We start from the raw sequence: 26559 nt of genomic DNA, 5'->3' as shown, positions 1-26559 counted from the left end.
GATAGTGCCTATGAGTAAGAGGTGACAACTAAGTAGCTCCTTATGAGAAAAAGGACAGAGGGAGGGAGAGAGGGAGAGAAAAAGGGAGAGAGAGAAATATCTGTTTCCAGAATATAAAGAAAATAACATAAGAATTTAAGCAAAATTTTTTCTATTAAGAAAGATTAATATTTTACTTGTGCTATTTTCCACTAAATTGAAGAAGTAGGTCTTACAGACTTTTAAAATCTCAGAGTCGCAAAAATACTTTGTTTACTTGGCTTACTGACCTCAAGAATCTCACTTGTCCTTTCTTGGCCTGACTATGAGCTTGAACAGGCACATACGAGGGAAAGCTGCTCATTCTGAGTTGAAATTGTGCATGCTGCGAACCACACTCTGTGGACTCCGGTTTAGCTTGACTGCTCCTTGGACCAGAGAGGATTAGGGGAAGATTGTAAGGATTTTTTTGGTCAGAATCTGTATCTGTGATTTTCTTTTTGCATAATTAGTCACATTTTAATTTTTTTTTTTCAGTCAAAAATAGGTTTACTGAAATGTTTTTAGTTGTAGCTGAAGGCAGCGACATTTACAACACTGAGCTTTTGTTAAACCCATAAACGTGGAAATTGCTTGCAGAGCAGTTGTAATAGGATCAGAATCTTGTGAATGTTGATGGGATGGTTTTGCATGTCTTTCAGCATAATGATTTGGTACTCTGCAGATGCTTTCTGACCACCAGCCTGACTCCCACCTGAATGCAATAAATGCAAGTCCCTTATGCCATTAAAATAACAGTATGAAATATCAGCATGGTATGCATATAGCACATGAAATATAACAGTATGGTAGGTTAGGTTGTTGATTTGAGATTGTTCTTTTTTGAGGATGGCCTGTATCACTATGAACTTCCCTCTTAGGACTGCTTTTGCTGGATCTCATAGATTTTGTGTGGTTGTGTTTTCATTGTCGTTTATCTCAAGGTATTTTTTAATTTCTTCTTTGATTTTATTATAGACCCATTGGTTTTTTAGTAGCATGTTGTTTAGTCTCCATGCTGTCGTTTTTTTCTCATTTGTTTTTCTATAGTTGATATCTAGTTTCATGGCACTGTGTTCAGAGAAGATGCTTGGAATAATTTCTATCCTCTTAAATTTGTTGAGGCTTCTTTTGTGCCCAAGTATGTGGTCGATCCTAGAGAGTGTTCCATGAGCACTTGAAAAGAATGTATATTCTGGTTTTGGGGGATGTAATGTCCTAAAAATATCAACCAAATCCAACTACTGTATTGTGTCATTTATTATCTCTGTTGCCTTATTGATTTTCTGTCTGGAAGACCTGTCCAATGATGTTAGTGGGGTGTTATCAATGACACGGAAAGAGAAGACAGTGGAGGATTTGGAGTCTGACTGACTGTGGAGAGAGAAAAGTCAGAGATTGTGCTTAGGATGTGGCACCAGGGCACCAAACATGCTGGCTTTTGCCAAGCACTCAGGCAATGTGTGAGATCATGTCCTTACCACAAAGACCAAGAGTAGATTCTTTACCATCAGTACCTGGAGGGAGGACTGGAGAGACAGGTAGAATTGGATAGGGGGCAGAGTTTTTTCCTAACATGCCTCTAAGGCAACTTTTTCCCTCCTAATGATGAAAAACAATTTACAATTTACACATCTGCCCCAAATTTCCTTTATATAAATTTTTTATATAAAAACTTTATTTCTAAGAGAACAAATAAAATTAGTGTTGAGAATCCCATTCCATGGCCCTAAAGCAGTTTGAGTTTTTTTGTAGCAAAATCTTGCCCCAGTGTCTTTATGAAAATGAGAATAAGAAATGAGAGTTAAATGAAATTATACAGTAAGGTTAGAGAGAAATTTAAAAACTGAAATGAGTTTATATGAGAGGGCCATGTACCCTCACCACTTGGAGGCCATTCACTTCATTCCCCGCTTTCTTCTTTTAAGGACGGACTCAAAATTGAACCAGAGCATGTTTCATCCTTTTGAAGTAAAGTAATACAATTAATAGAAGCTACTAAAGAAAGAGGAGCATTCTTTTATTTATTTATTTTTTTAATGTGAACAACTCTCAGAGCCAAAAGTGAGAGTCCACGTGTCGACATTCAGATGGTAGATACTGGATATTTTTGGAAGCACAGAGCAAGTGTAACATTGCGTCCCAGCTAAGTGCGCAATTAACGAAAACCACTGCCCAGACCACTAGCAAACAGGAGTTGTTTTTTCCTTTTTAGAAAAACAAATGTGAGATGTTTGAGAGAGGTGGAGATCCTAGTCCCTGAGTTTTCTGAACTAGTACGAACAAGAGAGAGGACGACTGTCCTTGATCTGCTATGTGCTCCGCAGAGAGCACATTCAGGTTTCATAAGGCAGAGAGAAAGAATGAGTGGCTAAAGCACGTGCATGATTCCCTTGGGAAACTGGTCATCTGGTGCCTGTCAAGGTAGTTGGGAGATAAGAAGGAATGGAATGGTACTTAAGGGGTTCTGTTCCTTAAAGGCTTTTTAAGTTTGTTTTTTACTGCTGTGTAGCATCTCTCAAATCTTTGTCGAAACTCTGATACGTCTCAGTGACTGTACTTAAAATGCTAAGCCCTGTCACGGAGAGCCGTTGGGGCTGGAGGGAAGAGAATAAGAGGAAAGACAGGTATTTCTTCCCTTAAATTCTGCATCAGCTGCTACAGCCATCTGTGTAGCTGCCAAGCAGGAAAAAAACAAAACAAAACAAAACAAACAAACAAACAAAAAACAGAAAAAAGAGTCAGGAGCACACAGAGAAGAGAAAACAAGAAAGCTAGGCAGCTTGTCAGTGTGGGCTATTTCATTTGAAAAATAAATGTTATAAAAAACAATTATAAATACAGATCTATTAGGTTAAAAAATCAAAAGCAAGTTAGTGTTTCTTTGACCCATGGCAGTGGAGGCGGTGACTTTCAGGTGGCATCTTCCTTCTAGAGATTCAGTGTGTGTGTTACTTTCTTGGAGATTTTTAATGTTTTTGTGGGTAGTAAGTACTAAACCATTTGGCTCTGGTAAGTTTCTAGACGGCATATCTGTAGCATCATGTCAGTGTACTGCCTAGATCGCCTAGAATCTTTTTTTTTAACTGATTCTGTACACCCATCTCCCAGTGTCTGCAGCCTCTGTCTTCTTCAGAGGATGGCCTTGGGCTCCTGGAGTTGCTTCACCCTCAGGCACAAGGATCGCGGAAGTGCCAAGGAGTTTATGCCCCACAGCGTGGCCTGCAGCCCCATCTTACTGGAGCAGCCTATAAAAGCCCAACTTCTTCCTCAAGGGAGGAAAAATTCGAATATAATTCAGACTTCACAGGTTCCCATGGGATCAGGCTGAGGCTGAGATGTTGCTTGAAATAGCTCCCTTGATTGGCTTCTTCCCTTCCCTGCCCTGCTTCCCCTGTACCCAGAAGACTTTCTCCTGGAGCATATCCTTAGAACATCACTTGCATGTGAATCTTCATCTCAACGTCTGCTTCTGGGGAACCTGGAAAAAGACAGTATCTCCTTCTACACGCACACACAAGCTTTACCTCGAATATTTATTAAGTGTCTCGTTACCATGCAAATGCATAGATCTTCTTACCATACCCAGCGACCAGGGTATACTAGTTTGGGGGGTGTTACAGTAGATAAAAATTTAAATTTTATGCACAGAGAATACTGTGGCTATCCAAGATGATAACAAAATGAGTGCTCTTGATGAACAAGTAAAAGATTATTCAATTTCTTCTATAACAAAAATAGATACATACAAAGGTTTTCCATTAAAATGGCTTTCCTAAAACTAAATAAATATAATTGGTTTTCAGTTAAATGTGACTTCCTATCGAAAACTTCTGTAGATTCACAGATTACGTAGGTTTTTCTTTATCATGACAGTTATGTGAAATATTTGGGAAAAGAGTATCAAATCTACTAAACTATATTAAAAATTTAGTATGATTCATTTCTAACATAATTCCCACAATTATTATTATTAAATTTCGCTTTCTGGAAAAACAATGAAGTCATCTTCTTTATTTTTTGTAGATATAAAAACTACTTCATCGCCCTCATCCAGAAGTCACACGTATTCTAGTTGCAGTGAAGATGAATCTTCGGTGGGGGACAGGGAAGACCATGCCCGAAACAGTCCAAATGAAAGTGCCAGAAGCTTGTCCTCTCAGGAGTTGAGTGAAAATGATGAGCTGGAGAAATTCCACCTTCCAACTGAGGATTCCCTAGAAACTGAAACTGAAGAGCAAGAAATCATAAAAGCAGAGGTGGAGACCAAGCCTCTGCCAATACAGGAGAACTTGAAGAGTGGTCTTGAAGAAGAAACGGAGAAAGGAACCCAGGTGATTGCAGAAGGCTTATCTGAGAAGTCCAGGGATCGTGTTTCCAAGGAAGAAAAGGAGAAGGAGAGGAGTAAACTTTGGGAAGGAAGCACTGCTAAGGTGAAGGGCAAAGAGGCGGGTCCCCGCAGGGTGGATAAAGGCGGTAAGTATGGCTATTGAGTTGGCCTGCCGTTGTCCCCATGCATGGAAGCTGATTTTGGTCATCACGTTCTGCTCAAGCTTGGGAAATACAATTGTGGTAATGCCACAGGAATTCAATTTTTTTTCCTATTTCTTTCTATGCCACATAATCATACATGTATTTTCAGCTTGCTGTTTTCCTTCTATTGCATTTTAAAAATTACTCGATAATTCTAGCCTGTTTCCTATTTTCTGTGAATTTCTTCCCATGGTAATTCTATCTCAAGAATCAAATAAAACACAACATATGTCTGAAGGCAAGGCTATCTGCGGCTTGTTAGAGGTTATTTAATATTGGCGATGCGATTTGTTCTTAGCCAAATAAGCAGTGACATGTATACACAGCTAACATTGATAGGTGCTTCCTACGTGCCAGTGCTAAACACGTACATGTATAAACTCACCTAATCCTTACAACAGCCCAGTATCCCCACGAGTTAGGTTCTGTTATTATCATCTCTTTTTCATGGGTGACAAAACTGTGGCTTGGAGAGGTTAAGTAAGGCGTCAAGGATCATACAGCTGATAAGAAGCATTCCTAGGATTTGAATTCAGGGAGAATGGCTGCAGTTTCTAAAGATTTCTCATTTTTCTGTGCAATAGGAATTTAGAGTTAGATTAAAACTATGAAAATTTCATAGAAAACTACAGTCTTCACTTGAGTTCTCTGAAACTGGGTGAATTTCTGATCCAGGGGTTTCCTGGGTGTGTAGGACAGTTCCATTTGACACAGAAAGTCTTGAGGAGTGGCCCAGGGTAATCGGGTTCCAGTACCTTAGACACATGGGAAGTCTGATACTTTTCTCAACTTTCGGAAGACAGTTACAGGACTGAGCTATGTCCTGCAGACAGCGGGTTATGCTGGCAGACTGCGCCCTGTAACCCGCACCGCTTGTCCTTTCCCTGCCCTTTCCCTGCTATCTCCCCTGCCAACATGGTGGGCATTCTTTTTGACTCCAAGGTAAAACTTAGTTTCATATTTTAATGCTACTGAAATCCATCTGTGTTCTGAAACTTATGAATACTTACAATGTCTGTCATATGTATGTTAGGAACTTAAAGGCTGTTATTAAACCACGGGGGCCCACGTCTAGGAATTGAGGACGTCATGGTTATCTTTCCATTCAAACATTATTACTGATCTTCTTACTGTGTGCAGGGCACCATGGTCAATAAGAAATATGTAAGACAGGGCTCCTTCCGTAAAACGTTAAGAGGAAGGCTAGGCGTGCCAAGAGCTGGACAAGGTTCAGTAGTCATATGTAAAACCAGAGAAAGTACAAATGCTACGGGGTTTCAAAGGAATTCCCATTAGATGGACACCTTGAACGTTTTCATCAAGGACTTGTTTAAGGAGGGCTTTAGAGGTTAGATAAGATTTTGAAGGTGGAATGGAGGAGGACAGAAACATGCCAAACAGCAGGAAGCAGCAAGGGCTTTGAACAAGGTAAACAAACACTCCAGAGTAACCAGTTTGCAAACTTCAGCCTACAGGTCAAATCTGGCCTGCTGTTTTGTTCTTTCTGTATTGCCTATGAGCTAAGAATTTTTTTTTTTTAAATTTTAACTGATTGGAAAAAAAAATCAAAAGAAGAACAATGTCTGGTCACATGTGAAAATCATGTTAAATTCACATTTCAGTGCCAGAAAATAAAGTTTTAATGGAAGAGGGCCATGCTCATTTGTTTACACATTCTCAGGGCTGCTTTTGCCCTGCAGGGGCAGAGTTAAGTAGCTGCAGCAAAGATCCTATGACCCACAAAGCCCTGAGGATTCACTCTCTGGTCCTTTACAGAAAAAGTTTGCCAACTGCTGCCCTTGAACTATATAACACAAAGATCCTCAACATTTTAAAAAGAGTTTTACCATATGTGAGTTAAGATTCTTACTAAAATATACTTGAAACCTTTTTATAAAATAATTCAAATCTTTGATCTTGGATTTCATTCTTCAATTCTAGTTCATATAATGTATAATTTGGAAAATGTGTTCAATTCATTAAGCTGCTGACCAAAAAGGTAGAGATGTTAAAAGTTCAGTAACAACATTGACTATTATTATTATTATTATTAATTATTATTACTATTATTGTTTCCACTTCAGAAATCTAGATTGTTTACCTGGATTTATGTAAGTAAACATCTTGTTGTAAAATTAGGTGCACATGATGTGGGCTGTAATTAGGTGATGGACAGAGTAACAGACGTTCGACCGGGATCGTGTCACTTGGAAGAGAGTGGTTTTTTCCCCTCTGGATTTGTGAAATGAAAAGTGTATAGATTTATTATTTTTCTCAAATATGGGAAACCTGTGTTCTTGACTTGATAACGTCTATAATTTTAAAACTTTTTGTTACTATTTCTTCATTGAGGCGGGTTTAATGCTAGGGCGAGGTTTACGACTGTTTATCTTTCTTAAACTCTAATATACGTACCAAAACTCTGTATCAGTGTTTATTTTTCATTATCAGCTTATGAAATAACATTTAGAAAACAGAGAAAAGTGGTCTTAAGAAATTATAGATTTATCACACAAAAAAATCACTTTCAACATTTGGTCAGGCTTTTTATTTCTAAACTTAGACTTCACAATGTTGTCCTATTTCTAGAAAATGGTGTATTTTGCTTTTCATTCTTAACATTATACCAGAAGCACTTTTATGTTACTATGTAATTTTCATGACTATGCTTAATATCTGTGTATTATTCCATTCTGTGGTTTTTCTCATAATTTAATCATTTATCTATTTTTTTCTACTTTCACTATTATTAATAGTACTCTAGTAATTTATTGCCTAAGTTAATTTAAAATTAATATTTATTTTCTTAAGCTAGGTTCCAAGAAGTTTAATTTCTGGATCAAAGGTAATAGACATTTTAAGGTTTTTGAAAAAAAATTTTTTTATTACAAAAAATTGGTTGAAAAGCTTATACAATACAGACAGTTGGGAATAAAATTAAAGCTAAAATCTTCCTTGCCCTAACTCTACTCTCTTTCCTGAGAGATAGAGAGACAACTGTAGATAAGATTTTTTTTGTATGTGTATGATTCCAGAAAATTTTTCCTCTCTCTATATATACGTATATACATGTATTCATATATTATATATTCAAATATTATTTTTATATACAGATGGAAACATGATACATTTTATTTAAAACTTGTTCTTTTTCACTTGACACTATCTTGAATATCTTATATCAGCACATATAATACTTCATTCTTCTTTAATGAACATGGTATGCATTATATTGCCTTAGTATTTTATAATTTTGCATATTTTCCTTAAAATATGTTGCCTTTTGTGTAAGAACTGGCAGATTTGTTCTGTGGTTCATCTTCCACAAAATAACAAAATTTCTTGGTTACAGAGGACCAGAGGCAGAGAGAATAAAGTACAGTGGAAAATAAGACATTAATAAGCAAAAGAAAATGAAGGCCATGTGAAATATTCAGAATGATGTGGGAAGATTATGCTCTCAAAACCTAAGGATTAGTAGATTAGAACAGTTGGGTGCTGATTTTTTAAAATATACTCATGGAAATGATGCAATAAACTTATAAATATTTGAAATAATAGATTAAAGGAAGTGACAGATATTCTCAAAATTCTTTCTATGAATAAACATTCCTAAGAAAATTTCAGATAAAATAAACCAGGTCTTGAATGCATCGTTCATTATATTGATACTGACGCCAAGCAAAGAGGCTGCTTCCTCCTCTTAGCCTGGATCTTCAGTTAGATGGCTGAGGGCGAGAGGGATGGAACCAAAGTTATAAGCTTGAAATGCAAGTCATTTAGGTGATTATGCTGCAAAACACAGCTCATGTAAATCAGGCCAGAGGGCTGGTGCAGGTTGCAATGTGTACATTTTACGTAGATCCCTGATTAGAATCTTAGGTTGAAATGAAATGGGGGCTGAGATAATATGTAAAAGATCCTATCTCATATTTTTATAGTGCTGAATTAATCACTTTCAATTAGGCTTAGAATAAAAATTGCGATTGTGTTAAGAATAAGCTTCTGGGCTTAAAAATCACAGACAATGTTTTGTAGTGTCTAAGCTAATACAACTTAATCTGAATTGTTTTCACTTATCCCATAGCAATGGATAAATCTGTAAAGTACTATATTCAGTGCCTTCCTACCTTTCAGGTTGATAGCAAAAAGCGAGAGCTTCTTTCTCATCATTGTGTAGTATGTCGCACTTAGTTGGGCTTTGTCCAGTCCACCAACAAATCAGGTGAATTTATGTAAAAGACACGTTGTATGCAGTGAAGTGGATAAAGTAAAAGGTCATAGTTGCTAGCTACAATGAGACAGTGTCCTTGGGAGTTAATTTCGTATTATGAGGCATTGTCCTACCTTAATGTGTTTATGTTTCTCTGTTATTTTCAGTTTAAGCTGTCTTAACGCTTTGGGGCACATGGTGTGCTAATGGTGGAACAATTCAGGCGCGTTAATTTGTGAAGTTAAAATAATGTATACATTATGAATATAAATAAAATGTAAGAATAAAGTATTGGAATGTAAAGTATAATGTAAAACGCATATAGAAATAAGCATTTTATACCTTTACCTATGACTTAGGAGGAGCCCTAATGCTTGGCCAGGTAGTATAAGACTAAACCATGTTAGGACTGAAGTAAAATGCAATTTGATCAGCGTGCGGGCAGGATAGAATGGGTCTTGATGAAAGGATAAGAAAACCACATATTATGAGTTATAGTCTAAATACAATTTCTGAATGAATTGTAAATAGATTTCTTCTGTCAATGAATATTTGTTAGGTATCTGCCTTATGCCCACTGTTCTCGGTGTGAGCATAACGAAGTCCTTGCCTGTACTGGAGTTAATATTCTACAGGGAGATATGCCTAACAGGTGAAAAATGAACATGCAGTGGGGCATCTGAGCTAAGTCCTAGCAGAAAGGAAGATCAGGTAAGATGGAGTGATGGTTTGAGGAGGGGGTGGTATTGTAGGGCTGGCCTCTCTCAAGGAGGGGATGTTTGAGCAGAGACCTGAATGACGTGCAGGGCTGAGCCACTCTGCCATCTGAAAAAGGAGCACAGGAAGCACAGGGAACAGCACATGAAAAGACTCTGAATTAGGAGCACAGTTGTTGCATGGGGGGTTTGGAAAGGAGGCCAGTGTGACGAGGGCAGAATGGACAAGCCAGAGAGTGGTAGGCGACGAGGCCAGAGGGAGAAACTGAGGTGCTGTGGGGAGGCTTTTATCTTATTCTGGGATAGGGAGCCATTGGAAGAATCAGAGCATACCAGTGACATGAGCTGAAAGTTTTGAAAAGATTATTCTCGCTTCTGTGGAGGACAGACTTTAGCTTCCTAAAACTGTTGCCTTCCAACAGCTGTGGTCTTGAGTTGTAATTAATCCTGGGTTTTTGTAAGCCATGTTTCAATGCCAAAGGTAACGCAGGAACATCTTTACTGTGTAGGTAGATGATGTTAGTCATGAATTTTGTCATGGTGGGTTGTTGGGAAGATAATTGATTGGCTACACAAAGAATGATCAAAGAACAGGCATAGTTTTGAAGGTGACCGGGAACTTAGAATAAACTGGGCCCTGTATTTACTCTGCTTTTATGGTCTTCTTATGCTCTTAAAATTCAGATAAAAAGTTCTTGGCAAGACTTTCTTCCGATATAGACTGCTCAGGATTCTTAGCATGTTTTAAGGTGGAAACAGTTTGTATAGTTTCAAAACAAGCAGAGGAGAGGGAATGAATTTAGAAAGCTTGCTTACTAATATTGAAAACTATATTCTTGCTACCACTTTTCAATTGCTAAATTATTTTATTTAGAAAGAATTGGTGGAAATTGAGACACTGTTGGCAACAGTATAGGAAAATAAGGCCTTTCATCATTTTAGGTGAAATTGTTAATTAATGCCTCCTTTTTTGAAGAACAGAGAAGCATATATCAAAAGCTTCTAAAAATACTCTCTTTGACACAGAAATTCCAATCCAGGAATCTGTCCTAAGGCAATAGTCAGAAACAAGTAACCAAAATAATTTTAAGTGGTATTTAAAGTAGCTTTATAATAAAAATAAAACAAACAAACAAAAAGAAATAATTCAATATCTAGCACTAGGCATTGGTCAACCAAGTTTTAGCCAAACCTTATTGGAACATTCTGTGCAGTCATTGAAGAATGGTTCTTATTTAATGATACGTGGAAATAGTCATAATATGTTGCTAAATGAATAAAATGGGATACAAAATGCTATCTGTCATAAAAGCAGAGTAAAGAATACTTAGAAATCCACCAAAATGTTAACTAGTAGTTGTTTCTGAGTGGTGAAACTAGAATAATTTTTGTTGCCTTCTTGGTACTTTTTAATTTTTTCAAGCTTTAGATAGTGAACATGTACTATTTTCATATTTAGAAAAAGTGCAATATGTATTATTTTAAAATATGTTTGTTTTCATAATAAAAAAGCTAACATTGTAATATAACAATATTTTGGTATTTAAAAAGAAATCTTAAAATATCCTACAGCATTTGAGTGGAAAAGGTGTTTTCCTAAGAAATTCTCTGTATGAAATTCTCTTCCATTTTGCTGCGAATGCTGTGGGAACTGATAATGCCCTTTGCTTTTAATGGCCCTCTCTATGGAGAAGTGGAGGATTGGAGCCCTGAGGGATGATGGGCTAAATGGATGGAGGAAACAAGGTGATGTGTCACATGGCTGGCACAGGAGTCTCGGGACGCACAGTCCTTCTTTACTGTAGGTGAAGAACGGTCAAGGTTAGACACTGGCCAAGTTCTTGCTTTTAAGTTTCAGTTTCAGAAGAACATCTGAGGAAAAAATGACCAAGTGAGGCCCTTTCTGATCTCACACCTAATAAGTCCTTGATGCTCAGGCCAGGGTCCCGTTCCTGCTGAGTCTGAAGCAGGCAGCACCTAACTGTACAGGCTCTCATCGACATCCAAAGCCCAACCCTCCAGGGGCAAGCCAGCTGCCATGGGCAAGTGGTGATTACAGTCCTGAGACAGAAGGACCACATGCTTCAGTTAATTCTGAGTGAGTTGTAATTTTCAGATTATGCTAGTACCATTTGGCTTCTTAGAATAGTCTTTTGGTTCAATAGCTGCTAATTGTTTATTTTAATTATTATTGTAAACTATATTAAAATATTATTGAGGTATAATTGACATACATTATATTAATTTCAGGTGTGCAACATAATGATTCGGTATTTGTATAATACACCATATTTCTTTATAGCCTGGGAACAAACCTAGTGCCCTGTCAGCTCTGATGAAACAAGGCTTCAAGTAATTGCTATGCTACCAAATCAGACTTCCTCCCACCCTCCTGTCCTGTCATCCTTGGGGTTTCTATTATTTAGCCAGCCTAGAAGATTTATATGCAAAGACCTAAAACACTGTTTATTTAAACTCTCTAGTTGTACAGTGTTAGAATTAATTAGTATAGTGGGTAAGATGATATTTAACTTATATTTGCTATATTTATAAAGTTACTAAAATAAAGGTTGACTTGATTAAAATAACTCGACCATAACCTAATTGTCATGAGTTGATGTCATCTCTAAACTATATTATTGTAAAAAAAAATTTATTTGGCATATTGGATGAATGAGGAAAACTGATATTCAATATTTTGGTAAAGAGAATACATTAGACCTATAGGTTGCACCTCTTTTCATTTCCATGTTTGGTCTCTTAAGATTAATATAGTTAAGTCATTCCATTTTTTCCCCCAAAGTCACATGAGACAGATATTTCACTATTTATTTCCAAACACAGAGGGATCAGTAAGTAACTAACTCTTAGCCGTTTATCTTAAACTGATCACATTCTAGTTCTGTTTTTCTTGAGATACAGTCTTTGGATCCAACTGAGTCAGAAAATCTGAGAGGAAAGAAAGCAAGAAAGTGAGAGAAGGGAGGGAGAGATAAAGAGAGAAGGAGGAAGAGATAAAGAGGGAAAGGAAGAAAGGGTGTTTTGGAGATGCAGTGTCCTTGTCTAGGCAGACAAGTCTAAGTCTAGTGTTATTTGAGTGAGCTGTTGTTAACTAGGAGGAAGGCATGATGGTAGATGTCAGGGATCTTAAGGACACAAGTCATCAGATGATAAGCAAGACACATAGACAGGGACATGTTGGAAACTAAAGACCAGCTTAAGTGATAACACAGTTTGCCTAGAATCATGTCAGACTGGGTGGTGATACTTACAATAGACATGTCATCCTTGCCATCATCACAGCTACCATTTATCAGGTGCTCAAGCACCTGCTAATACGTGAAATATACGCATGTTCTACATATATTATTTCACTTACTCCTCCCAATATAGCATTGAGTTGATATCTTTTTTTGACAAATGAGTAAACTGAGCTTGAGGCTTAAGCTTTGGCCAAAGAACTTACCCAAGGTGACACAGTTAGCATGAAGTATGGGACTTGAAATTAGGTCTTTGCGTTCCTAAAGGTCAGTGCCGGTAAGCAGGAATCTCTACAACAGCCTTTACCGTCAAATTTGTGGGAATCATGCAATAGGTTTTTTGCTCGGTCCACGTGGAGTGAGTCTTGGGGTCAAATCACTAAAATCTACTAATGGATGGAATGCTTATGGTATAGTCAGTTCTGGTAATTTTAGAAATCAAGAAGAACACTCAGTGATGAGTGGGGCTACAAAAGCCATCACACGTGTTTCTAGGAAGGAAAAGGCAACTAAACTCCCTTTCAATCATTTATTTCATTGCATGCGCATTTGGCAAATCTGTCCCTGCTTCTGGTTGTTGCCCTTTTCTTAAATCAAGTATTTTCTTTGCATGGATTTCTTTATTTTGTGATCTCCTATTGTGTTTTCTTTTTAAATCATAGTTCACAAGCTGTTTGATCTTAATAGATTTTAAAAACAAAGGTCACATTTTAATGTCAGTGCTTTTAAATTAACCCCGCTTGCTCGTGTTCCACTTGCAGAGTTCTCATGACCTGTTTTTATACCTTTTGGTATTTTATATGATCTCCATTCAGTTGGACGGGTAACGACGGCCGAAGCTGTGGAGCCTGACCACCCCTGCCGCTATGACTCTGAGTCTGGTGTGAGCAGTGCAGACGAAGGAGAGACGCGCTCAGGGAAGCTGGAGGCTGGCACAGGTGCAGGTGAGGGCACATTATTACCTGGGGAAGACCTGCAGAAATCCTCTGCAACAGACAGCGCCATTTCCATCCTTCATCTTCCTGTCCTTGCTTCCTCCTTTTACCACCTTTTCTTTCCAGCTAATGCATATGATGGCAGGAGGTGGGCGAGGGGCCTTAAGGGGAGCTTTAGAGCTGATATCAGATATGAAAGTTATTATTCCTTTTTGAATATGTTGGTACCTAGAATGAAAAAGAAAAAAGAAAAAAAGGAAAAGGACTTCAGATAATAAAAAATACTGGTAGGGGTTTTCAGACCAGTCTTATTTGTAGTCTGTGTCCCAGTTAGTTGACCAGGTGGGTGGATTTGCTTAACTGACAGATTGGAGACATGGAGAGCCCAGGCATGTTTCATGATGATTTATTTAAACTCATTTTTTAAAATAAGGGAAGAATTCATTGCCATCAGCATATGACCTGGCTCCTGGAGATGAGTATTCCAGCTGCAAGAGTGCCAATTAGAGTGACTCAACAGACCATGACTCATACAGATGTGGTCAAACATCCTGTGTCCTTGAAATCAAGTTTCCCTATATTTAATGGATGACTTTTTAAAAACACCCTGATTTGAATACATGTATGTGTGTGTGGCGATACTGGAGGAGGGTTATTCATTTTACTCATCATACGGTCACATTACCCCCACCTCCAATTTTTAATGACAGGCACCAAGCCCTGTGAGGTATTTGAAATTTCACTCTATTTTCGAGCAAGCTTCGAGTTAGCCAGCCACAGTGTCACAGATGTGCCAGAAGACACAAGACTCGTAGATCAGAGAGAAAGGGCTTCATTACTCACAACAAATAGCAGTAGCTAGATGATTTGTGCTTGTGCCAGCTGCCTAAGCTCCAGTTCCCCCTGGGCAACGTGGAGAGAGCTGGGTGACCCTTGAGCGCAGTGCAGCAGGCTGAACTGCAGAAGGACCCTGAGCTTAGAGAATCCTCATCTTTCGTAGCGGACATGTAACCAGAGGAGTTCTAGTGTACCTCCCCGACCTCCTGCAACTTGGGTAAAGTACTTGTTGTCTGTCACATCCGATTCAAGCAACAAAATATAACACACTGGACGCAGTGGGAAGGGAGAGTGGAAGTGAGCTTTGTTAGGGCTTTCTGTGTGCCAGGCACTCTGTTACGTATTTTGTGCTTCGTTCTCACAAGGATTCTGTGAGCCCTGCATTGCTCTTCCCATTTTATGGATAAGAGAATAAAGGCTTAGGCAAGAGTCATTTCCCAAGTTCATACAACTAATAAGTGGCAGAGCTGGCGTTCTTACCCAGCTCTGTCTGACTCCCGAGTACACACTCGTTCCAGTAAATCAGATTGCCCCTGTTTGTGAATACTGCTCACTCTCTTACATCCATTATGGGTTTGCAAAAGCCCATGAGGTTGCTATAAAAAAATATGTCATGTATTGGTACTGATGTTTCTTAGAAGAGCTTCAGTTTCTCTTTCTCCCAAGTCTGGAAAATCATGTCTGACCTCCTACATGTGTGTGTGTACATGTGTGTATGTGTGTGTTGTGTATTTGTGTGTGTTGTGTATGTGTTGTGTGTGTGTGTGTGTGTAATAGCTCAGCCAGAGGCCATAGTACTTTCTCTCCTAGGACACATAATAATACATCTATTACTACACGGTGACTAGGCAATTTTATTACTCTATTTTCCTGAATGTTCTTTAATGAATCTGTAAATTTAGAGGCCAGCTCAGTAAATCAGAGGACTTCCTTTAAATGTTTTTCATAACTGACACCTTTTTAATATACTTTCATGTGGGAATTTGAAGAGCAACAGCTACACTATTAAAGAGACTAGACACATGTTGTTTCTCATTGTTTTAATTTAATTTTCTTTTAAATCCAATAATAATCTGTAATGAGATAAAATGAACCACATTCTTTCAGATGAACTGGCTACATGTTCTTTGAGGAGCATTTGGTTCTACATTTAGTAAATAACTGCTGTGGAATGCTGAGGACCACGTATGAAAGTCAACACCAACTGAAATTAATTTAATCATTGAAAAATTGGGTATTGAGATGATTTAGGTAAAATTGCCTTTAGTGAATGGCATGAAGTTTGTGTGAAATCTGAAAAACCAAATGCTTTACCTACACTGATGTAGTCTATCAGACAGCTACTCAACCCTACACACTCATTTGTCTGTATGGTCTTTTTTTTCTAGTTGAAGTATAGTCAGTTTACAATGTTGTGTCAATTTCTGGTGTACGGCATAATAGTTCAGTCATACATAGGCATACATATATTCGTTTTCATATTCTTTTTCATTATAGGTTACTAAAAGATATTGAATATAGTTCCCTGTGCTATCCAGTATGAACTTGTTGTTTCTCTATTTTATACATAGTAGTTAGTATCTGCAAATCTCGAACTCCCAATTTATCCCTTCCCACTCCCTTCCCCCCTAGTAACCATAAGTTTGTTTTCTGTGTCTGTGAGTCTGTTTCTGTTTTGTAAATAAGTTCATTTGTCTTTTTTTTTTAAGATTCCACATGTAAGTGATATCATATGGTATTTTTCTTTCTCTTTCTGGCTTACCTCACTTAGAATGACAATCTCCAGTTTCATCCATGTTGCTGCAAATGGCATTATTTTATTATTTTTTATGACTGAGTAGTATTCCATTGTATAGTCCTTTTAATAAACATGAATTATAATTGCAGTGGAAAAAAAAAGTCAACACCAACCCCACTGATAGACCTGAAATGTCTGTTACTCCTTTGAAAGAAGGCATCAAAAGTTACCTTTCAAATACATTTTTTAAGGGAAATCTAGTATCAGCTGTTATTGTCTTACTTCAAAATGGCTTATAATAGCTGGCAAGAGGCCAGGGGAGGGCAAGAAAGGACAGCCACGTGTGGTGTTAAGGAGGGGAACGGGAGTGACAAGACAGTCCTGGATGGAGTGTCAGAATAGGGACGAAGTGAGTAGGATCAAGGCTCTAGGTTTCTGGGAGATTGTTGGTGATGGGGCGGGGCTGAGATGGCTAGTCTAAAAGGGAAGCCAGAGAAAAACACATGAGGAAGACAATGTGTAAGTTTATATAATTTGGAGGTTGACACAGTGGTATGATAACTTATTTTATAGCACCTAGTCTGTGTCTTCTATAAATAAAAAAGATTAAATTAATAGTATCGAGATGACCATTTAGAAGCTTTTACCTTCCTAAGTATGATTCTGCAGTTGGGAAATATAAATTCTTTGGTTATTTGGCCTGACATGCCTTTATTTATTTTGCATGGATCATTGCAACAGAAGTGCATGTATTTGCTAAATAATAAGAACTCCATCTGAAGTCTTTTAAGAAACATTTTGAACTTGTATTCATTGAAGTAGGATTGCTAGTACACCCAGATTTGCAGGAAATTATGGAGGAGAACTTATGAAATACTTCAAGAAGTTTATTTATGTTGAAAGTTATCCCTGACTACAAAGTCCTGTCTTGCTCTGTGATCCTGTTTTGCCAAAGGCAAATCAGCTTCTGAACATAGATGGCAAGTATTCTGACCGATAATACAAATTTGTGTCTTTAGTAAGAAGTCTTACCTTGAGCTCCAATGTTCTTTGATGACTAAATCTAGATATAGCAGCTTTAAAATGTGGGAGTCATGTATGGGATAATGATCAGTTCACACTGTATTATGATTATGCTGCTAAATGCCCACATGAGTCAAGAAACATAGGTTGAGAACAGGCATATTATGGTGCTACAGGGAGCAATGATGTCTAAGAAGCACTCACTATTTTCCTTAGTGCATAATTCTCCTGCAAGTTCTAATATTTCAAATGAAAGTAGGAGGGATGTGTGTGTGCGTGCGTGTGTGCATGTGTGTGTGTGTAGAAGGTGAGAGGGGAGAGAATGATGTTATTATTCCAAGACATGAAGTTTTTGTTTGTTTTTAACATTTCTGATGATCAGTTTTCCTTGACTATCAATGTGTCCGTTAAATTCGATAGCACTTCTTTCCTCACGAAAAGCTGTTATTAAATCACGGTGCATGTTACAGTCAATGGCATAGAATTGAGGATGTTTATATATAATATCAGTAGCCCCTTGATATTATATATAAATATCTCTTATATAAGATTATATGTAATATCTTTCCTCCCTGCACTTTGATTAAAGTAACCTTGTTTTCTAACCTTGTTTTATAGCACCAAATAGGAATTTAGTGGTGGAGGAAAGGGCGGCATTCAGCTCAAACAAGGAATCCAAGCAAGTTGTGTCACAGGTGTGTACACTGGAGAAGAAGGAAGCGGTGGAGGAAGATGAAGTTCCCCAACCCAGGGATGCTGACCCAGAAGAAATAGGGGACATGGTGCAGTGGGAGAAAGCAGGGGCTAGTGAGAGTCCCCTGGGGCAGTGGAAGCCAACAGCAGAGCTGCCAGCATTAGTAGAACAGTTTATAGAGGAAAGAGAGATCCCTGAGGGCAGGGCAGGTGGGGCTGAGGCGGAAGCAGAGGGGCATGGAAGGCTGGATAAAGAGGGGTTAAGCCCCAGAGGGCGAGAAGCAGCAAGAGGCTCTGGAGGCCTGGAGCAAGGGGCGGCCCCTGAGGAGCAGGCGTGGAGGCAGACAGCGCTGGAGACAGAGAAGGCAGCTTCTGAAGGGGAGCAGGTTTGGGGGAAGGCCGTGCTCACAAGCGAGGCAGCAGCAATGACCTTAGAGCCTGTCCAGGAGGCAGCAGCCCCCAGAGAGGCAGCAAGGCCGGAGAAAGAGGAGTCTGAGAGAGGGGAGGCTGTGAGTGAGGCCGGGTATGAAAAGCCAGGTGTGGAGGACAGCGAAGAGGAAGTGTCCACAGACCTAGAGGACGTGGGACCCGTGGAAGACGCTGCATCCGAGAGAGAGGATGGTTTAGAAGAGGCAGTACTCAGGGGGGAGGCACCAGCCAGAGAGAGGAAGGCCGTTAGGGGCACGGGAGCACCTGGGAGCTCCTGGACCTGCGGGAAAGCCCAGGCAACTCGGATGGGCGTTTCAGAGCACAGCCTGGAAGAACTTCGTAAGGATCATGTGGGAAGGGAGGAGGCTCGGCCCGCGGCAGAATCTAGCAAGGAGGATGACGGGGAAGACCTGTTACCCGAGGAATTAGACGTAGCAGGGGAGAGGAGGAAAGCTGAGAGGCCGAAAACGCCGCGGGGGAGAGTGGAACCTGAGAGAGAAGAGGTGACCTGGGCCCGGGAGCTTCAGGATGGAGGCACTTTAGAAGGAGAGCAAAAGTTGAAAGGGAAAGAAGGGGGACCCGCGAAGGAAGCAGGACCCGAGGAGGAGACGCAGCCCCCCCGGGATGGAGTAGGATGTCACCCTGCGGATGAAGCAGCCCCCGGGGCACCTGAACGAACGGAAGACACACGGCCCCAAGGTGAAGAGCCACTGGGAGGGAGAGAGGCGACCATGTTTGAAGCAGCCCCTGGATGTGAAAACGTCATGGTTCTGAGGAAAGAGGGAGAAGGGGACAGACTGGGAGGAGCCCGAGGCGCAGAGCGCAGAGGCAGAGCAGAGCCGCTCCCCGGGGAGAACGAGGCCCCCGCATATCGGGACGGGGGGCCAGGCCCGGAAGCGGGGGGCGCCCTCGGAGCCCCCCGAAGCCCGCCTGCAGGGGAGGCGCGGGCGCCTCCGGCCGCGCTCACGGCTGCAGGCCAGGCCCGGGGGTGTGCGGCCGAAGGTGCAGACGGCCTGGCGGGCCGGGAGGGGACGGATGAAGAAGGGCCTTCGCAGGGGCCAGGCGGAGTGGCGGTCACAGCGAGGACCCAAGATGTGCTCCAGGGAGATACCACGATGGCAGACACGTTGAGTGAAGAAGTGACGGATGCGCATCTCGGGGAGGAGGCGGATAAAGAGTGCCCTCTGGGGACAGGGGTGATGAAGGACGGGGACGCAGAGCGCGCCGGGAGCTTGCGAGCAGCAGTTGTGGCTGAGGAAGGTCTCGGAGCAGGAGGAGTGGCAGAAACGGTCGCAGAGAGGGAGGCGCTGGCAGATTCCACGACAGCCGAGGGCAAAACAGAAGCAAGTACAGCCTCCTTTTCAGATGTTGCTGGGGAAGAAACTTGGCACAAAGTGGATGAGTTGCTAGGAAAAACGGCAGCTGCAGGGAAGGCGGCTGCAGAGGAAGCAGCGCTGGGCAGGGAGCAGGCGCCAGCGGTGGAGGAGGTGACAGGGACTTGGGCTCCGGAGGCTGAGGTCGAGGCTCCAGGGGAGCCTTCAGACCTGGAAGAAAAGACCCCACAGCCTTGGCCGGATCAAGAGGGAGGGGAGGCTGAAAGCACACAGGGGGCAGAGTCGCTGGGAGAGGAGGCAGGGAAGGGGAGCCGTGCTGGCGGGCAGGACAGGGGTGCAGCTGAAGAATTCAGACTAGGATTATCCCAAGACAGCAGGGCAGAGCCCGGGAGAGAGAGTCGGCAGGACATGGAAACACACCCTGCAAAGCCCGATTGTCCAGGAACCCAAGAGAAGCAAAGAGAAAGTGAGAACCCAGATGTTTCCCTGAACGACAACAGGAAGGCCTAAGAGACCTTGGCTGATGGTGAGTTGAAGCCTAACCTGTTTGCAGGATTAAACAGACACCCCTCCTGAAGTCCCCTCTCATTTGGGCTGGCTGGTCCTTTTATCAGTCCTTACACACCCAAACACACACATGCATGCGCACACTCTCTCTCTCTCTCCAATTTTGGGCTGCTGAACCTCAAGCTCAAGGAGGGGAAGGAGTGGATACCAGTGGGTAGAGGGTGGGGGTGGGAACAGAGCCACACAAGGACCCTCTTCTATTCCCTTGGCAACTCTAAGTCATATCCTCTGTCTTTCCAAGCACAGCTCTCCAAAGTAGCGAGATCCCCATCTCCCGTACAGGGCCTGGAAGATGGAATACAGAGGAGAACGTGCCACCGGGACAGAAGGAAAGGATCAAACTTGATTCCAGAATTCATTTCCCTTTTAGTGTATAAAAGGATGGCTATGATTATTTGCCCTTGAATGGACACTATTCCTTAGTGTCCTAAGGAAGCACTGCGAGGCTGTTACGTATTCAGCATAGTTAACATGTCTGTGTTCAAATCAAATTGATAGTTTTCAAATGTTTGACTTTTACCAAAGAGTACCTGAAAGGCTCAGTCCTGACATCTAGGGTTTGTTTAAATTCCTTTTTATTTATAATCACATATTAGTCCCAGTTTCATTCATGAGAGTTTTATTTAAAAATCTGTAGTTTTGTCTGTGAAAAGTCCTTCTACGTACTAAAGATTGCTCCAGACCTGTGAGTCTTTCCAGAAAAGAATTTCATGGCATGTCTACTCACTTACAGTTAGAAATAGTCATTCTTTCTGTCTGTGCCAGATGACTAATTCTAAGTGTTAATCTTTTGTCTTTGTGTGTTTCCATAGTCTTGCCTTCTGAGGTAGACTGGTAAATGTTTGTGGCACTTCACCCCTGGGCACCTTATTTATGCGGCCACTCAAACTTAAATCAACATAGTCAATAATTCAGCTGAGTAAAATGAGTAACAGTCATTATAGCAGGTAAACATTGCACATCAGCCCAGATGCCAACATTCTAGACTCTAGGCTCTTTGGCTGATGTCATTCAATGGAAAAGAAACTTGGATTAAGTTAGCATGCTACTCACCTTCCTGAGTTCTGTTATTTCAAACCTGTAAATTAACCTTGCATTGCGTTGCAAAACAACAGTCACAATCATTTTCCAAATCACCCCCTCCCCCGTATCACCAGGAGTAGTTGTGCATCAGTGCGCCCGTGGGATTTTGATTTCCTTGTGACATCATTGTTCCTATACCAGTACCCGAAGGGCACGTCTATTTGGCCATCTTTTCTTCACGTGAGGAAGTGAAAGAAGATATTCTAAAGCAGTGATTCTCCAGTCACACTACACATTAGCCTTTCATGGGGCACTTTAATGATTGATTCAACCCCTGGCCCCACCCCAGGAATTTGGATCTGATTAGTTTTAGATGGGTGTAAGCCATCAGTTTTTGTTTTGTTTTGTTTTTTCATTCTTCAGTTGATTCTACTGTGCAGCCAAAATTGAGAACCGCTGCCCTGATCATTAATACCATCCATGCTGGCTGCCCTATGTCCCTAGGGACTCTGTATTAGCTATATAGGCCTGTTTCATTTTAATAAATAAAGGAGTCATTCAACGATTGAAGCTATAATGGACCAGTGGTTCTCAAAATGTGGTCCCTTGATTAGAATATCAGCATCATCTAGCACTTGTCCAAATACAAATTCCTGCCCTCATCCCGTACCTATTAAATTAGAAACCCTGTGCGTGGGGCCTAGCAATTGGTGATTTAACAAGCCCTCTGGGTAATGCTGATGTACACTATGGTCTGAAAACTGCTGTCACGGACTATTGATTATTTTGAGGATTAGTCTCAGCAGAAAATGGATTGCAGAAGTGTACACTTTCTGTCTCTCTCCATCCGTCTCTTTGTCTCTCTTTTTCATTTTTCTCTGAGAGGTGGTACTCACTATAAAAGTGATGACCTCAACTTTAAACTCATTTTCATCGTGACAGTAATGACGTATGTATGAATTCCTTCAGCCCCAACCCCTGCTGAGGACGAGCATCACTCATGGCACATCACAGAGCTCTGTTATCTGTCTTCTGTTTTATGAGTGGATTTCATCTACATTAGATCCAACTTCATTTATTACTGAGCTGCATTAATGGAGTTCTACAGTATTTTTTCGCTGATCTCAACCTCATTGCTACAATGCACTTTGAATACATAGCACCTTACGGGAAAGATTGTAAACTTACTAATTCTATTGAAGAATGAGTTTTGTACAATGTGTTAAATGGAAATTGCATTGGATTATTCTTATATTTAACATATTCTATCAAAACATTCTGTAAAATAATTCTACAATCTGCATGCGAGTTTATGTGAAATTCAGTGTTGTGATATTTTCGTGAAGTGAATTCTTTCTCTGCAAATACTATGTTGATGAAACTATTTGTATGTTCAGCTGAACTGGTTTTTTCCCCCTAGTTTCATTATTAAAAGCATAAGTAGACCATATGCTTAAAGATAAGACATGAACGGTCCTTCATAAGTAAGATTGGACTTTTAAAATCTTTTTTGTCCTTTCCTTACAAAAGCTAAACTCCATAGAGTAGAGCAGAGAGAATTATTTTCATTGGGCTGTATTTTTTAGTATATGTGTTTATATTGACTGTTTGCATTCATCTAGGTCTTTCATATACATGGAATAATATCAGAGGGGAAAACTGTTATCACCATTTCTTAGATAAGTAAATAGAAGCTCAGTTAAGTAGCTTGTCTAAAATCATGGGCAATCTCAGATCTCACTCCAAACTCTGACTTTTTTTTTAATCACATACACTTTCTTCCAGGAAGAGGAATATTAAGTAGATAAATAGATACTAAGATACTTTATGTGAATCTCTATGTATTTTTGTTTACTTGTAGAAGGTAAAATCAAATCTCATTATTATACCCTGTATTAAGAAGAGGGGTATATTTCCAGCCAGTGTCAAAGAATACGGTAGATTATTTAAATAATTCAAGAGACAAATAGACAACCAAATTACAGATAGGCAGAGTTAGGTTACTTGAATTCCTTGAGTTAAACCTTATCTATGACTTTGTAAGTTTTGGTGTTGTAGATTACAATTATACTTGAGTTCCTTAAAACACCTAAGATCAATAATTTGGCCACAATTATTGCCATTGGAAATGATTATTTGAGAAAAGAAAAGAAAGCTGTAAAAAAGGTTCATCTAGCATGTGAAATATTCCACCGGCTTCAAGGACAGCCCAGGCGAGGACACTTCTGACCTTGGGTAATATTTTCTTTTGGTCTTCTTACCACCTGATTTTATCATTTGAAAGGTGTTCCCAGTTACCATGGCCAGCAGCAAGAGGTACAAGAGAACAGGGAATAAATACAGTTGAAATTCTTTAAAAGTTCCCCTCAAACTCACCCTTCTTTTTTTTTATTGTGTTTTTTACTTCCTTCTAATCTCATGCCCTGTAAAAAACCATGCTTTTCAAAGTAACAGAAAACACAAACTCTATGATAACATGCTGCATGTTTGAGAATGCACATTCCCTTTGAAATTCCTATCAGAAGTCTCAGGCTGTTTAATAATCTGTGCAACACATGCCATATTTTGGAACGATGAGAATCCCTATTTTTTAATCAGGGAAAATGAGGTACACAGAGGTTCCTGAGACAGATACATGGGTACCAAATTCTATAGAAGACCTTTGTCAAATGTTTCTTAGTCTTATTAACTATCCGATTATAATTAAAGGCCAAATGATGGAAACATTTATAAGAGAAATCTCGAGGTTGTTCAGGAGCTTGGTACTAATGTGATACAGAGACCCTCAAGCTTGTGTAGGTCGTACCCCTGAGGGGAGATGAAGTTTTTCAAGAGATTCACTGGCAAGGCTACTTCGCAGATGTCAACCTCAATGCATGTTTTGTCATAAAATAGACTTGTGTGAGAGTTAGCCTGCAGTTAAGATCTTTCCTTTTGCCAATTCCCCACTTTCTCTTCATAATAGAGGCCAACTTTTCATCCATTTAATAGTTTTACTGTGTTGTCTCAGGGATGTCACAAGCAACAAAGAAACCATTTGAAATATAGTGTAGGTATTGAGAAAAGGGAATGACCTTAAATGACTGGTTAATAAATCCTTCTGCAAGTCAAGTGGTTTTCAATTCTTTGTTTTCCAAAAAAAACAGATGAGGACCTAACTGACTTGTCAACTGATAAGCCACTTAAATCGTTTTTGGTATTTTATCAGTTTGTGACTTTTGGTAAATCGCTGAGAGTTCAAAGTAGAGCATTGCTGCCCAGCAGAACCAAACTACTTCCATTCCCATCTGCTTATTTATGAGAAATGCACAAGTGTGGTGCTTGTACATCCGCACAAATGAAACAGAAAAGGGACTAGCACTGATGTTGGACACTCTCATTCTAGCAGGAAATAATATTTGCTCACAGATACGCAAACTAATTAAAAATGGTCATCACTGTCTGAAAGATGTGTTTCTACTTTTCATGTGTAAGGTGTATCAAAATTTGTAATCCATGTATGTTGCTGTGATCAAATGTAGATTACTAATTATTGCACGGGTAGCTCAATCCGGAAGAAATTCGCCATACAGAACCTCATAGTCAGAAGAAATTTTTAAAATCAAATTTTAATTTATATAATGATTTAGCTGCAGAGGAGTATGATAGGGTGATCAATAAAAGACTTTCAAGCATAAAAATACACTGCAGGAGGATAAAATTCTGTCGGCAAACTGGAATGAAACTATAAGTTTATTAAGGGAAAAAAAAGTGAGATTTCCTAATGCTAAAGAAGAGTTGAGTCACGTGTGTTTGAAAATGGTCAGGCACCTCAGGAAACACTCCAGAATAGAGGTTTTTACCCACATTTATTGGTGTGTGCTCTTGGGAACATTGCCAAAAAACCAGCCTCTGTGCCCTAAAAGACGAATTCAGACTAGGAGACAGGGTTTTGGGAGTATCAGAAAAGAGCAGCTTTGTTGCTTTGCTAGACAAAGGAGAGTCACAGCCTTAGAGACTGTGACCCCATCTTGGAGTTGGGGTCTTGGGGTTTTATAGTAAAACTGGATGGAGCAGAAGAGTGATAATCAGGGGCAGTTTGTGGTGCTGCCTTCTTCTTAATCTTGGTAAGTCCAGCTGGCGGCAGGTCTGTCCATTCTTCTGAGGTCTTAGTTTATGGGAAACAGTTTCTGGGTTAGAGAATGTATAGGGAAGGTTGGGGGCTATCTTAGCAAAGCAATTGAGAGAGTTAACAACAACAAAAAAGAAAAACAAGATGTGTCAAAATGAATCAGTAAATAGCCTTAGCATCAGGGAATTATTAGTTATGTTAGCTAGATTTCTGCTCTCTCAGGAATAGCCCTGTGGGGGGACGCGGAGGGAAGCAGAAATGGGGTGAGAGAAGGTGGGCTGGGAGGCAGCTGCCCTCGAGCCTGCGTCCCCCCAAGGGGGAGCTCTGGAGCGCTGATGGCAGAATGAAGGCGAGGGGGCCAGGTCTCTGAGTCCCCACGATAGACCAGCCACTGGACATTGGCTGCCTTCCACAGAGGGGGCCTAACCTTTGACTAGGCAGCTCCCTTCAGTCAAAAGCACCTCCTGTGGAGAGACTCAGATGTGCACCAGCAGCAGACCCCACTCCGGGCAGCATGAATGTCAGCTGTAAAGGGAGTATCGTATCGGGCTGTCACGCAGCAGCATCCATTACCCGGGTAAGAGTGATATCAAATTGAGATGGCATTTCAACTTGGGGGGATACATTTAGGAAAGAGATATAACCATTTTCTCTTAAATCATTCCACTTTATAACATGCTAGAAATTACATCCGTAACGACTATTTAAACGTACGAAAATGTGTAGATGTCAGGGTAAAAATGTGTGCGTGCACCAACAGTGTTTCAAAGCTCTCTCAGCGGCAAGGGAGCAAGAGTATCTGCAGCGCACTGGTGTAATGGACAAGGAGAGCAGCTTTCTCGAGCTGCGAGGCATGGCAGCTATCCCAAGGGAGTGCAAAAGTTTTTATTAATGTATAAAACTTATTTGGGCTGCATACTATGACAGTGAGGCCCGTCAGGAAAGTAAATGAGCGGGCCCCACAGCTTGTGGATGCCTCAAGGAGGAAGTCAGAACCCCAGCACAATGTCTAGCTGTCTCTAGGGAGGGAAGTGTGCCCTTTGAGTGTGTCTGGGTACACAATCAGGGCAGTCAACAGCTGTGCTCACACAGCAACCCAGGGCTGAAGAGCAGGGGTCAGCACACTTGT

At 40.5% G+C, this 26559-nt stretch overlaps 1 protein-coding gene across 1 annotated transcript in view; it reads left to right on the top strand.

Moving 5' to 3' along the window:
* The window catches only part of ERICH3 (glutamate rich 3), a 102382-nt gene extending 79679 nt beyond the window's left edge, over positions 1-22703 (top strand). Inside the window, 4 exon segments of the mRNA XM_032494578.1 lie at positions 4045-4494; positions 13556-13684; positions 17892-20255; positions 20543-22703. Of these exon segments, the coding sequence (XP_032350469.1) occupies positions 4045-4494; positions 13556-13684; positions 17892-20239 (2927 nt within the window). The 3' untranslated portion in view covers positions 20240-20255; positions 20543-22703.
* Positions 22704-26559: the final 3856 nt, after the last annotated feature.

This window comes from Camelus ferus, chromosome 13, assembly GCF_009834535.1.
Source record: "Camelus ferus isolate YT-003-E chromosome 13, BCGSAC_Cfer_1.0, whole genome shotgun sequence".
NCBI lineage: Eukaryota > Metazoa > Chordata > Mammalia > Artiodactyla > Camelidae > Camelus > Camelus ferus.
Note: the sequence above shows the minus strand (reverse complement) of the source record. Positions and strands in the feature narration are given on the sequence as shown.